Genomic DNA, 15,021 nt, shown 5'->3' with positions numbered 1-15,021 from the left:
GTTTCTTCCAAGCTTTTCTTGCTTGACCAGTCCCCTGAGACCACCTGCAGTAATCTTATTCTTTCTTTATGTATAATGTGTCCTTTTATTCTTCTGGCTTCTTTAACAATGTCTCTTTATCATTGATTTTTATTGTTCTAATAATATTGTACCTTGGTTTCGCTTTCTTATTCTGTCTCACTTAGGTTGACTTTCTTGGATGTATCGCTTTATACTTTTTGTTGAATTTGGGGATGTTTCTGTTTTCCTTTCTAACTCCATCCACTTTTTTAAACTACTTAGTATTGCCCTATAAGCAATGCTTGTTTTGTATTTTCCTCTGCATTCTTCATCTGGGATAATTTTTATTGCTCTATCTTCAGATTTGTTGATTTTTGGTTGTCTTGCCATTAATTTTCTACTTTTAATCAAGTTTATTAAAAGAAATTCTAAGTATTTTATTTTTCTTTGCAGAACTTCTGTTTGCTTCAGCTTAATACTGAAGACTTGGTAAGTCTAAGAAATCCAGCACATTGTGTAATAACATCAGAAAAAGTTAAGAATAACTTTAATTCTTAAATAATTTTCTCAGAAATTTAATTTTGCTTTTATAAACATAAGCATAAGTTTATAAACATAAACTTCATAAACATAAGTGAAGGATAAATTTCCTATTAGGTATGCAGAATACAAACTGAATTAAAAGTTATTTTATACTAGATTTCATTAATATCCTTAAAGAAACTACTGTCATTGGATTACATTTTTTTTTTTTTTTTTGTCAGTTGTGGGTCCTGAACTCTGGGTCTGGGGCACTGTCCCTCAGCTCTTCAGCTCAAGGCTAGCCCTCCTTGACTAGAACCACAGTGCCACTTCCAGCTTTTTCTGCTTATGTGGTACTGAGGAATCAGACCCAGGGCCTCATGTATTTGAGGCAAGCACTCTACCACGGAGCCACCTTCCGAGCCCTGGATCACATATTTTATCGAGATGCTGACTTACAATATACTTTAGCTTACAGATCATGTTAAATTGACTTTCATTAATTGAAAAACACTAATATTGCTCTTGGACAAAGTCAAGAAAAAACATTCACTTACATTTATGCTTTTGATTTTAGAAATAAAAGACAAGAAATGCCTCATTCCACAAGCAAAGAACTGGTACTTGGCATCATGGTAGGAACTGCTGGAATCAGTCTGCTGGTTTTGTGGTACCACAAGGTCCATAAACCAAGAGCAGCAATGAGTTTACCTACATTTCTTTCTCTGGGGAACTCATTTGAGTCAATCACATTTCAAGATGGAAAGTGTAATGATGAAGGAACAATAATGATCTTTCAAAGAAGGCAACTTCAAATTCTGGAGAAACTCAATGAATTACTGACAAATGTGGAAGAACTTAAGGAAGATATCAGATTTCTTAAAGAAACTATCCCAAAGTTGGAAGAATATATACAAGATGAACTTGGAGGAAAGATTACAGTTCATAAGACAAGCCCTCAGCACAGAACTAGAAAGAGAAAGCCCACAACTGTTCAGCCATCAGCAACAAGTAATAGTTCAGAAGAAGCAGAAAGCGAAGGAGGGTAAGTTTCCGTATTTCCCATGTGGAATTGGTTATTTATTGCATTATTGCTATTATTTAGTTTTATGTATGTCTATTTTGCTATGAATAAGAAATGAAAATGAATGATTATTTTGACTTAGATGATAATAAAACCTTGCTCAATATCGTCTATGCTAGATTATTTTTAGACCACATTAATGAAAGGAACATTAGTGAATAGTGGTAAGTGGTGTTATATAAATAATTAGCAGTCACTAATTGCTAATTAATAATTATTTTTATGTGGTCCCTAAATGACCTCTTATATAGGAACTCCCTAAACCAATACTGTCAAATAGAATTTACTGTGATGATGGAAATAGGCTACGTCAATGTTACCTTAGTGTAGTAGTACCCACTAACCATTTGTGGCTGGGTCTTAAACACTGAAAAATGAGGATGGTACAACTGAGGCAGTGAATGATTTTGTATTCTATTTCATTGTAATTAGAGTTTTACTTAATATTAAGTAAATTTAAATAGCTACTGGGGGCTAGTAGATATTGAATGTGCAGGTCTCAAAAGATTTGAGAAAATGTAAGTTTCAAACTTATATGGATTAATTCGTTGAATTCTAACACAAAGAACATGTAATTGTTTTTTCAGGTAAAAACACCATATGAAATAAGAAATCGTTTCTGACTAGTATTTTTTGGAGAGCAAAATAGACTGGTTAAAAAAAATAAAAGCACTAGTGAATATATTATGTAAGCTGAACTTCTTGAAGGCAAGAACCTTGTATCTTCAATCTGAGATTCCTAATGGCTTAGTTCTATGCCCTGAACAGAGTAGTTAATATTACTTTCATGAATGATCATCTGCAAAGTTTCCATGGAATTGGGAGGAAGTATTTGGAGGAAAGATATAATAAAGAGTAAGGATAAAAGGGTAATTGCATAAAGAAATATAAGTACTTGGTCATAAGTCTTAGAGCTCACTGCTAGGACTAGAATTGTTAGGCACCTTTTTCATGACCTCCAGGGATAAGATATAATCCCCAAGGATTAGCTTTCAGTGACCTACTTCCTCCAACTATTCCCTACTTTCTAAAATTTCCAGAATCTCCCAAAATAACACCATCAGTTGGGGCAAAACCTTCCATTCATGCACGTATTTGAGAGACACTTAATATCCAAACCATAATATCCAAACTATATCCATATGTTACTAAATCATACTTCAAAGGTACGAATTCATATGTAAGATAATTCTTTTTTAATGTTTTTTTATTATTATTATAAAGGTGATATTCAGAGGGCTTACAGTTACTTAGTCAGGTAATGAGTACATTTATTTTTGGACACTGTCACTCCTTCCCTTGCTGTTACCCAGTTTTTCCTCCTGTCCCACAAGTTGTATAGTTCATTCTCAAGATAGTGGCTAGTCAGTACCACTGCTGCATTTGTATAAGAAAATTCTTACGTCGCCATACAAATTATTGTCAGCTGTTTGAATTTTAGCCAACATGATGGAGATTACTCATTAATTTCCAATTTACATTTCTTTTTCTTTCTTTTTTTTTTCTTTGCTGGTCCGAGGCCTGTACTACAGAGTTTCATGCCCTTGCTTAGCTTTTTTGATCACAATTGATATTCTGCCACTTGAGTCATGCCTCCAGTCCAGCCTTTTCTGATGGTTAGTTGGAGATGGACCCTTGCAGACTTTCTTCTCCAACTAGAAAGTAGCTAGGATTGTAGGTGTAAGCCCTGGCACCTGGAAATGTGAATTCCTTATTAGAAACTATAGTAAGATTGAGTATCTTCTAGTATATTTGCTAGTAGGTCTTCTCTTCTTTGCATCCCTTTAAAAATAAAAAGAGAGCTGGCTCATGCCTATAATCCTAGCTACTCAGGAGGCTGAGATCTGTGGATCATGGTTCAAAGCCAGCCTAGGAAGGAAGGTTCATGAGATTCTCATCTCCAGTTAGCCACAAAATAGCCAGAAGTAGAGTTGTGGTTCAAGTGGTAGATCTCTAGTCTTGAAGAACAAAAAAAAAAAAAAAACTTCAGGGACAGAACCTAGGCCCAAGACTGACAGGGGGGGGGGGGGGGGGGGAGGGAGGGAGGGAGATACAGAGAGACAGACAGACAAGACAGAGAGACAGATAGGCAAGAGAAAAAGGATATCACTAATTAGTTGAAGGTTTGGTTTTGTTTTTTGTTGTTTTTTGTTTTATCAGTCATGGGGCTTGAACTCTGGGCCTGAGCACTATCCCTGAGCTCTTCAGTTTAAGGCAAGCACTCTAACACTTGAGCCATAGCGCCACTTCAGTTTTCTGGTAGTTAATTGGAGATGAGTCTCATAGACTTTCCTGCCTGGGCTGGCTTAGAACCAGGATCCTCAGATTTCAGCCTCCTGAGTAGCTAAGATTATAGGTGTCAGCCACCGGTGCCCAGCCTGAAGTCTCTTTTATTCATTGAATATATGTCTACTCTGTGCCATGCACTGTCTGGACTTTTGGTTTATTGTGGAAAAAAAAAACCCTAAAGTTTGACAATTTTAACTTCTTTTTAAAGTAACAATATGTTAAAGAGATTTGCTCTAAGTGTCTTTTAACCAGAGCTCCACGGACCAAAGATAAAGCAACAAGTGCCAAGTTCCACTAGAGCCTCTTGAGAAGGACCTGCTAAGAGCTTGAAGCCACTGCCTGCATGAGACTTACCCACCTACAGCCCATGAAAGGAAACTGCTACAGGGTTGAGAGAACCATTTCCCCAGAGAAACTTGTTCATAGCTGAGCATCCCACTAGTATGTGTACAAAGCCCAGGTGCTGTAAGAATGGATATTACTGTATAAGCAGAATATACAATGTGGGAAGAGAAAAGAGAACATACTACATAGCCTTCTAAAACCATACTGACAATGGGTGGAGCTGAATGAACAAAGAAGACAATTGCTCAAAGTGGAAAAAGAACCAAAGGACAAAGTGTGACAGAAACCAAGGAACCACAAGGTTTCAAGAACAATAATGGAGGTCCTGGATTTTAGAATCACTCTTATCCTAGTTCCTTAGCTGTTAACTATGTATCAATCAATTCTTTAAACCTGAATTGATTTATCTTAAAATGTAGTTAATAATGCATGTCTTATTTTGCTTCATCTTAAGTGGGATGATACCAAAGGTGCTTTATGTTGTGCCTAATCTGTAATAAATTATTTAAAACAAGTGTTTTTAATCAATAAGGAAGTGATCAAATGGAATAAATGCCCTAGAATAGAGATAGAAAAACATTTCATATAATAATTATAGACATGGAAGAATATACTTCAAACTGGGCTGGGAAAGGGAAGCACAGTTAATATTTTCTAATAATTCTGTTAATCTCATCATTAGCTAAGTGTAAGATGAAGAAGAGTGACATAACGATCTCCATAATCAGTGCATGTAGCTTGACAACCAGATGGCATGCATTATTTTCATTGTGGAAGAAGCTGTTGGGGCGGGGAGGTAGGAAATGACACTTGTTACTAAAATTTTGTCCTCATTTCAATATATCTTTAGACCAAAGTCTGTAACAATCCTCTTCCATGTCTCTAGAGGATATAAAAACCTGGAATAAAGAACATTCAAGTGAAAGATGAATGAAACAAACTGCTGGTTTAAAAAAAAAAAAAAAGACAATCCTAAGGAAATAACTGAGCAATTGTCATGCATTTTATTGGCCCTCATCCAGTGGGATTTTTTTTTTTACCTTTGGTTTGTTGGCTAACTTCTTGAATGTATTGAAGTCAGAATATACATTCTACCACCACATGAATTGCAGCTTTCCAAAAGGTGAGCCACAGAACAATTTCATTCTAACCTGATGTCATTAGATTCTAGAGTGCTGTCATGGCATTCCGGGTTGTTGCCATGTTAATTCCACATGTAGCTTAAGTAATTCAGTCTTCTGACCTGTTCCACCTACACAAGGCATTTTATGGCTTAAGGATGATGGCCTAGAAGGGAAGACTTACTTTAGATTTAATTAAATATGGGAAAATGCTTAAGGTAAGTGTTTCAAAATAAAACAACAATAAAAAACACTTCATGTGTTTTGTGCCTCATATGGTAAAAGACACTGAAAACATTCATGAGCCAAGCTTTACTGCTTCCTTATTTCCAATAATAACTGGGTATATGGAATAGACTGTAATTTCATTGGAACATACTCCCAGAGAGATTACCCTTGACCCATGGTTAATATTTTAAAGTTCTATTAATAAGCTGAATTAGTTTAGTTAAGTCTTTTATATATAGTCATTTAATAGTTTCAAATAGATCATTATGGTTTGTTATCTTTAAACCTGGAAGTTCTGTTTTTCTTTCTGGGGATCTTTAACTCTGATGTCCTTTCTGATGTTTCCCTTTGTCTTTTGGTTTGCTTTTCTAAGTGATTCAGTTTCCTTCCCCAAGCTTTAATACAGTGGGCAGATGTTGTAAGCAGATTGAAATCATCTCCTACCTTTACATACATTCTTTTGGGTGCATCTGTGTGGCTCTCAGCTTCAGCTACCCTGTAGGCAATAAGGTCAATATTCATGCTGGTAAGGTGGGTAATTATTCATAGGAGACTTGGCAGGTCTCCTTTCTGCTTCCTATTTTTTTCCCTCACTTGAATGTTCTTTCACTCTAGCTGCTACAAAGAGGACCAGATTTTCCAACCAAAGCATACTGAAGATCAAGCCACTTCAGAACTTGACCATCATGAAGCCTCTTCTATTCCACAACCAACTATATCTCTTGGTCTTATAACATCTCGTCCTTCTGCAACATATAAAGTCCATTCACCCAAAAGAAGAAAATTCTCTTCTATATCAAATACATCTACTCCTTCATATTTCTCTGAAAAACGACAATCTTTATTTGCTAAATTTTATAAGAACCATTCTTCCCTTTCTCGGCAACAAAGTAGAGTTAACTTTGAGTTTCAAGAAGACATAAACTACAATGATAAAGACTTTTCCTCAGACACTTTTGGTACTGCCAAATCTGGAAGACGATTTTCTTCCCGTAAACTAAGTATAGTTTCCTGCTACAAGAGTTCCATTCTTTTTGATCCTCAATCAAGTAATCAGGACCTGTTAAATCTAAAAGAAATTGAACTCTTTTCTAAAATCCCAAGTAATCCTGAGATTCCAAAACGAAAAAGCTTCTCTGACCATGAATATATCCCTAAGCATGTCGTGAGTTTTGAGGCAAAAGTTCCCACTGCAACCCGTCGGAACTCCATTGATAGAACCTTCTTTCAACAAAGCATGGCATCTTTCTTTGCTCTTCCAACTGTTGTTTCCTCCTCCAATCAAGCAAGTAAAATTGCTGCTGATAGACAAGAAAGTGGTCTATTATATAGAAATGCAAAAGATTACCTTCATTCTGGGTTTCAAAGTCACACTAAAAGTTATTCTCCAGCTGTGATGCAACAGTCCTCTGAAAATATAATTCTTCCTTCCTTCCAAAATGTTGGATTTTCTTTGTCTTATGAAAATGCCAGTAGCTTTATTCAAAATCAAAATAATATCAACACAGACTTCATTGAAGAAGAAAACTCAGCTGACTCAGCTGAAGATGAAGACAACTGTTCATCTACTGAAGTTCATAAAACAAGGTCTCTTAGACTTTATCTTGTCTTAGAAAGGCAACTCATAAGTAGATGTCTTCCCATTTGTCACACTCCAAAGTCTGTAAGACATCATCATTTGCTTCTTTTGGAAATTTCCTTCCTACTCTTTGCTGCCTATTTGGAGAAACAAAAAGATTCCTATATTTTGGTCTGAATTTAAGTGCTATAGTTTGGAAAGTCAGTTTTGTGGCATTATTAGAATGTAGAAGCCAACAGCGTTTTCATGAGTTTCAGGATTTTTTCAAATTATAGTTTAGAGATTGGCTACCTACAGATTTCTAAGTGATACTGGTGATATATTGCCTGAAAATAGCATCAAACTTTAATGTATAAGTTGTGAAGGCATTACATTCTTTAAGAGTGTAGCACCTTCTTCTATCTTGCTTTAATCTTTAGAGGTCCATTCCTGCATAATCTTTAGCAATATATTGATCAGATCACACAATTTCACTTATATTGACCTTAATAGCTGTCTTTCTCATGCTAGACAGCCCACAAATGTTACCATTAATGTAAGAATCAAATTATAAGGAAACGATGTCATAATAATAGATGTATGTAGGATTTTTAACTTAATCATTTTATTTGCATTTATGTTATGCTGAATTAGTTTCCATGCCATAGTTTTTGTTTCTTCTGGAATATCTTTTTTCTGGACAGCTTCTTATGGTTTAGGAACAATTTGTTAGGTTTTCAGTAGGAAAACCTCAATGTGGTAGGGGTTGCGCAGGTAAGGGTTTATTCTACTCCTAGCTCTGTAAGAATGGTGATGCATCTTAAATGCTTTGTTCCCCACCTGGATATGGTCAATGGCCAGAGAATCTATGCCTAAACTCTTAAAGTTGAATCACTTGCATTTTTGGTACACCAAACAAAACTTCAGCACTAGGGCCACCAGCCTTATGTTCAAACCTGGTATTTAGCCTGGGCATGTTGCCTGGCTCCATTGTAATGCTTGTTTAAAGTGACATCTTTCAGATCCTCAGTAGCTTTTTGATATCAGTTACTCCATATCAGTTTCTCTTTGAACACAAAGTTTTGAACCTCTTCGCTTGATTGATTTTATGGAGTTTCCTGGGACAAGAAAGTAATGAACTATTTTTGCAAGATACCTCAACCATGTACAAAAACACCTTGAAAATGTTGTAAATCTTACATTTTTCAGTTGTAATGAAATTCACACAACATAAAGTTTATCACTGTAAAAATTTAAATGTACAGTTCAATGGCATTAAATACATTCATGTTGTTGTACAACCAGCAGGATCAATCATTGCCATAACTCTTATCATCCATTTAACAATAATCCTCTCAGTCTCTGCCAACCATCATTCTAGGTTTTTTTTTTTTTTTTTTTTAGTGCTGGTCCTGGGACACGTACTCAGGGTTATCCCTGAGCTCTTTTTCACTCTAGGTTAATGCTGTATAACTTGAGACACTGTTTTACTTCTGGCTTTTTGGTATGTAATTGGAGAGTCTCACAGACTTCCCTGTACCAACTCTCTTCTAACTGTAATCCTCGGATCTCAGCCTTGTGAGTAGCTAGGATTACATGCATGTGCCACCAACTCACTTTTTATGTTTTGTCTCTTATATGTGGAGTTGTATAGTTTCTGCTATTTTCTGTCTTATTTTACTTAATTATCTCCTTAAGATTCTCAAGATTGAGGTATTTCTTTACTATAAAAGTTATTCTCGGCCAGGCACTCGTGGCTCACACCTGTAATCCTAGCTACTCAGGTGGCAGGAAAATCCCTGAGACACTTATCTCCAATTAACCACCAGAAAATCAGAAGTGGAGCTGTGGCTCAAAGTGATAAAGTGCTAGCCTTGAGCAGAAAAGCTCAGGGACAGTGCCTAGAGCTTGAGTTCAAGCCCCATAACCACCACTAGTGAACAACAACTACAAAACAGGGTTATCCTCTTAGCAGCTGTGCCAGTAGCTCACACCTGTAATCCTGTCTACTCTGGAGGCTGAGATCTGAGGATCATAGTTAGAAGCTAGCTCTGGCAAGAAAGTCCAAGAGACTCTTATCTCCAATTAGTCACCAAAAAACTGAGAGTGGAACTGTGGTTCAACTGGTAGAACACTAGCCATGACCAAAGAAGCTCAGGGACAGCTCCTAGGCCCTGAGTTCCAGCCCCAGGACCAGAACACACACACACACACACACACACACACACACACACACAATTCCCTTAAGGTGTACTTAATTCATAATTGCTCATTTTTAAGTTGATTATTGGTGTTTATTATCAAGTTATAGTTCTTATAGTTATTCCTTTTAGACATATGTTTTACAAGTATTTTCTCATGTTCTATGGATTGTTTTTTTAGGAGTATTGCATCCTAATATTATTGTCTTTCAACTCATGAATGTAAGATTTATTTACCAGGTCTTTAATTTTAACAGTTTTTCATCTTTAGTTTCCTTGTGGGTTTTTTTTTGTTAACTATATTTCTAAAAATTGTATCACAAATGGAATTGTCTTCATTCATCTTTGAATTGTTCATTTGCAATATAGACAATTGATTTTGTATGTTGATTTTATATCCTGCAACCTTACACTGGCTCAGGTTGTGTAAGGCCTTTTAGACGATTGAAAGGGCTGAGATTTTTGCTCTGATTTGGGCATCTGTCGCAGGATTTTAAGTAAAGGAAGAACATGATCTGATGGAAGTTTTTGAAGGTTAATAATGGCTAATGTGTTAAGAAAAGACTATATGAATCATGGATTAAAGCCCAGGATACATGAAAGAGGCCGATGCATTAATCCAGATGAGTTGCTAATGGTGTAGTAAGATGGTGAAAAATGGCTAAATTCTGTATATATTCCCTAGATAGAACCAACAGAACTTGCTGATAAGACTGTATGTTGCTTAGAACACCATTCACCAACAGTTAGTGAATGTGTACAATATCTAGGCACTGTTCTGGGCACTTGATACTTATAGTGAAAGAGCATGTGTAGGAAATTAATAAATTTCATAGTAATATACTACATCATATTATGTTAAAGGGGGAAAATCTAGTATATCAGGAAATTAAAACTAAAGGCAGTGCGAGAGTTACGGCATTAAATACCATGGTCTGGATGGGGCCACACTCAGAAAAATGTTATTTGAGTACAAACTTGAAAGAATTAACAATATGGGTTACATGGCTGTCTAAGGGAACAGTGTGACACACATGCACACGCTCAAGATTAGAAGGTAGAGGTCCTGAGTAGGAGCATGACAGGCTTTACTAGACAAGCTGAATAAAGGTCAGAGAAGCATTCGTGTTATGGGCGGGGATATTGCACAAGGCCTGGTAGACTGTCAGACTTGAGCTTTTTCTCAGATAGCAGACACCCTTGCAATTTAACTTGCCTTTTTTAGAGAACCTGTTTGGCTGTTAATGTATCACTTCCAAAGGAGATGACAATTGTTCCTGCAATTTTAGGTATATGACAGCTAATACTGACACAGAAGAACAGAATTTTCCAGTGGCAAAAGCATTTAACACACATGTAGAGGAATTGAAGTTAGATGTTCTTCTGCAGAAGGCAGATCGTTTACGCTTGAATGAATCTGGCAAGATGGAAAGTTTTGAACTACTCTGTGATCACAAAGAAAAGGTAAGAGCAAGCCGGGTGCTGGTGGCTCACGCCTGTAATCCTAGCTACTCAGGAGGCTGAGATCTGAGGATCGCGGTTCAAAGCCAGCCCGGGCAGGAGAGACCGTGAGACTCCAATCTCCAATAAAAACCACCAGAAAACTGGAAGTGGTGCTGTAGCTCAAGTGGTAGAGCGCTAGCCTTGAGCTGAAGAGCTGAGGGACAGCGCCCAGGCCCAGAGTTCAAGCCCCACGACCGACAAAAAAAAAAAAAAAAAAAAGAAAAGGTAAGAGCAGTGTGACAGCAACATGTGCTTATAGCTTCTATTTTTGACTCAATCTAATATCCCGCTCATGTTGTAACCATGATGCTTGTGTCAACATTTCATATAAAGTACATGGGATTTTCTATAAATGATTAAAATATTTTAAAAGTATGCAAGAATTAATTAGATTTACCTGAAGTTTTAAAAATAGGAACCACATTTATAATTATACAGATTGACTTTTATTTTCTATTAGTTTGTGTATTTATTACCTATTTTATAACTGATAAAAAATAAGATATTATACCAAGGCATATTGTATGTTTTCTCTAGAGAGAAAGACAAATTTTTTTTAAATGTTGTTGTTGTTTGCCAGTCCTGGGGCTTGAACTCGGGGTCTGGGCTCTGTCCCTGAGCTACTCTGTGCTCAAGTGGTAGAGTACACAGCACTACTTCCAACTTTTTCTCAGTAATTTGTTGAAGATAAGAGTCTCATGGACTTTCATGCCCAGGCTAGCTTCAAACTGATATCCTTAGATCTCAGCCTCCTGAGCAGGTAAGATTACAGTGTGAGCCTGTAATTTTTTTTCAATGATCTTTAAGTAATGGTAAAAGACATTCTAGTTCAACATGTCAGTTTGTGAGTACAATGCATCAATGTCACCCCTTTCATCCTTCTCCTTCATCTCTCCTAACCCCAAGCTATTATGTTTTCTACATTATTATCAATAGAATAGCTATCATGGTATAAAAAGCCAAATTGGTCAATGGTCCTGACTTTAAAAACCCAACTCTAAGCACATTATCTAAAACCCAAGTATCCTGAGTTGGATAATACATAATATACAAATGTACCCAAACATCACATTCTGTACCAAGTAGATGTATAAGAATTATCTACCAATAAAATATTTTAAAACTTTAAAGATATCTAGGTTTATATTTAATTCAAGTAAAAAATATGACTAGAGCTGGGAAGGTGGCTCAGTGATAGAGTGCTTGCCTTGCATGCAGGAGGCCCTGGATTTGATTCCTCAGCATCACATAAGCAGAAAAAGCTGGAAGTGGTGCTGTGGCTCAAGTGGTAGAGCGCTAGCCTTGAGCTGAAGAGCTGAGGGACAGCACCCAGCCCCATAACGGACAAATATATATATATATATATAATTTAAAATAAAAAAATATGAGTATGACTACTCTTAAGCGTAGGGTCTTCAATGTATTGACATTAACTGAACTACTCATTCAGCTATTGAAAGTAGATAACTTAGGGAAATAAAGAGAATATTATCACTAGGAAGAATTGATTGATTCTAGCCTCTGTAATTTTCTCTTCTAACTAGTGGATTTAATGTCTAAATGATGTTAATTGATTTTAAGATCCAATCATAGCACTATGTTATGTCACATTTCTTACCTATGAATATTTAGATACTAGATATGTAAATATTCATAGACATGAATTCAGTCATCTATAAATACCAGTTGATCTGCTTATTATTAATAGTCATAGTACAAACAATTGTAGTCTGAACAAATTACTGAGTTAACCTAATATGTAATTCTATCTTTTCAGTTTAGAGATGAAATAGAGTTTATGTGGCGATTTGCCCGTGCTTATGGAGACATGTATGAGCTATCTACAGATACACAAGAAAAGAAACATTATGCTAATATTGGTAAGTAATTTGCCAAGATTGGTCATTCTTAAGTGGTAGTTGTGATCAATAGCAAACCATGAATGAATTTTAATTAAAAGCAGATTATCTTAGTTAAAATCAATTTTATGTTACCAGGTGCTTGTGGACTCATACACTAGCTTCTCAGAAAGCCAAGACCTAGAGGACTGTGGTATGAAGCCAGCCCAGACAGAAAAGTCTGTGAGACTCCATCTCCAGTTAACCAACAACAAAATGTTGGACTGGAGATGTTGGTCATGTGGTAGAGTACCAGCATGAGCAAGAAAGCTGAGGGACAGCATAAAATTCTGAGTTCATGACCCAGGGCCAGCTCTCTGTTTCACACACAGACACACACACACACACACACACACACACACACACACACACACACAGACACACACACACACACACTCACACACACCATATATAAATATATATATTGAACCTATTTCAGTATACCTTAATACCAAAAAATACACAGTCTAAGAGAAACTCCCTTTGGGATTAAATTTTTTTCAAAATTATTTAAGCATATTAAAGTAAGCAACTAAGTAAACTTAGACTTCACCTTTTAAAATTTAAAGAAATCACATCAAGATAAGACCCTCATAATATTTGAGAAATATTAATAGGCAGAGGACAGTTGTCTCCAGCATTAAACACCAAAATGTCTACTTCCTGTAGAACTTCAGGGACCACAAAATTCTACTGAACTAGAATTAACTTTGATTTGATTGTTGCTAAGCTGAATGAAGAAAGCATGGTGATCTTATACTTTCTGTTATCATACTTTGTTGTATGTTTTTGAAATTTTCCACAATAGCAATACAAAATAACCAGAAGGTAAAATTGTTAGTGGTAGTGGTATATATCTTTATTATTTTATTTTATTTTGTTTTTTTGAGACATGGCCATGTCATGGCTGTGAACTTGCAATCCTCTTGCCTTGCCTTCCCTTCCCGAATGCTAATAGTAGTATAGGAATGCACCATCATATCTAGCAATTGTGTTTTTATTTCATCTTGATTCTCACTCAATCACGTCAAAAATGCCCTCTTACAAATTCTTCTAACTGCCATTTCTTCAAGCTTGTGCATTGTAAATTTTACCTCATAATTCCTTTTGTTCTCTCTTTAGTGGAAAGCCTTATCTTTTCCTAGTTTCCTTCTCAAAGATAAAATGAAGAAGAAACAGCAAGAGGAAATTCCTTCCAGTCTAGTTCTGTCATTTTTATTTCCATGAAGGATGTGTTACCAAACTATTTGCAATATTCCTTCTTCTACTCGATATTTCCTTGCTAAATGACCTCTACACTTTGACTTTTTTCCAAATAAGAGGAAAATAAGAGCACCTGCCCTCTTGTTCTGTTACATATCCATCATCAGCTTTCTCAGGCAGTTTTTGTAGGAGTGCAAATTGCAGACCATATGAAGTAGAATCCTAGAAGATAATTTTTATTAACATAAAGGAAAGTTAAAATGTGACCAAAGACAACAAAAGAATTTATCTACTTCTAATGAAAAATTTCAAGCATATCTATGTAAAAACTTTTTCTACTCACTCATATTAAATGCATTCCTTTTCTATATACTATCCTTCCCTGAGCTTTATGCTAGCAGGTAGGAATAGGACAGCAAAATTGACATGGTCTCAAAATTGACTATGTGGGACCATATAACTTTATGGGAAGGCAATATCATTTCATCATACAAACTGAAGTAAGCTATTATGAGAAAAAAGAGAAGGCCAGACATAGTGACTCAATCCCATGTATACAGGAAGCAGGATCACAGTTCAAGGTAGGCCCAGGCAAATGTTAGACCTCTCTCAATCAACAAGCCAAGTATCATAGCCCACATTTGTGGTCCCTGCTATAACAGAGATAGTAGGAGAAACTCAGGCTTCCCCAGAACCTGAGCAGAAACACAAGATTCTACCTAAAAACTAACCAAAGCATAAAAAGTCTGGGGATGTAGTCCAAGTGAGAGAACAGGTGCCCAGCAAGTAAGTTCAAACCCCGAGGTGAATAAAAATAAAAGGAAGACAGGAAAGATGGAAGACTTACTCAAAATTATTATTATGTCCAGGAACAATATTAAATGAGGGGTAAAGAGAAAGAAAAGAGAGGCAACGAAGGACAGATACATGATTAAGGTAGTACCATGCTAGGGAACTTTGATATGGAGCGACCAATAGAGACAGCCAATTAATTATTTAATTCAGTGTGTGAGGAGTATATGCTTAGTAAGGTCATGAACTAACCATGAAGCTAAGAATAGGACTCAGA

General features: G+C 36.2%; 1 protein-coding gene across 3 annotated transcripts in view; it reads left to right on the top strand.

Annotated features, from left to right (window-relative positions):
* The window catches only part of Rmdn2 (regulator of microtubule dynamics 2), a 53,728-nt gene that overhangs the window by 5,917 nt on the left and 32,790 nt on the right, over positions 1-15,021 (top strand). For 2 of the 3 annotated variants that reach the window (XM_042675491.1, XM_042675490.1), the window contains exons 2-4: positions 1,100-1,567; positions 10,638-10,812; positions 12,629-12,731. In XM_042675491.1, the coding sequence (XP_042531425.1) occupies positions 1,116-1,567; positions 10,638-10,812; positions 12,629-12,731 (730 nt within the window). In that variant the 5' untranslated portion in view covers positions 1,100-1,115. Of the gene's footprint in view, positions 1-453; positions 490-1,099; positions 1,568-10,637; positions 10,813-12,628; positions 12,732-15,021 lie in introns of all 3 variants that reach the window. The other variant, XM_042675489.1, reaches the window with a different exon arrangement.

Source organism: Dipodomys spectabilis, unplaced genomic scaffold, assembly GCF_019054845.1.
Source record: "Dipodomys spectabilis isolate Male_0828 unplaced genomic scaffold, ASM1905484v1 ptg000026l, whole genome shotgun sequence".
Lineage (NCBI taxonomy): Eukaryota > Metazoa > Chordata > Mammalia > Rodentia > Heteromyidae > Dipodomys > Dipodomys spectabilis.
This window is presented reverse-complemented; position numbering and strand designations above follow the sequence as displayed.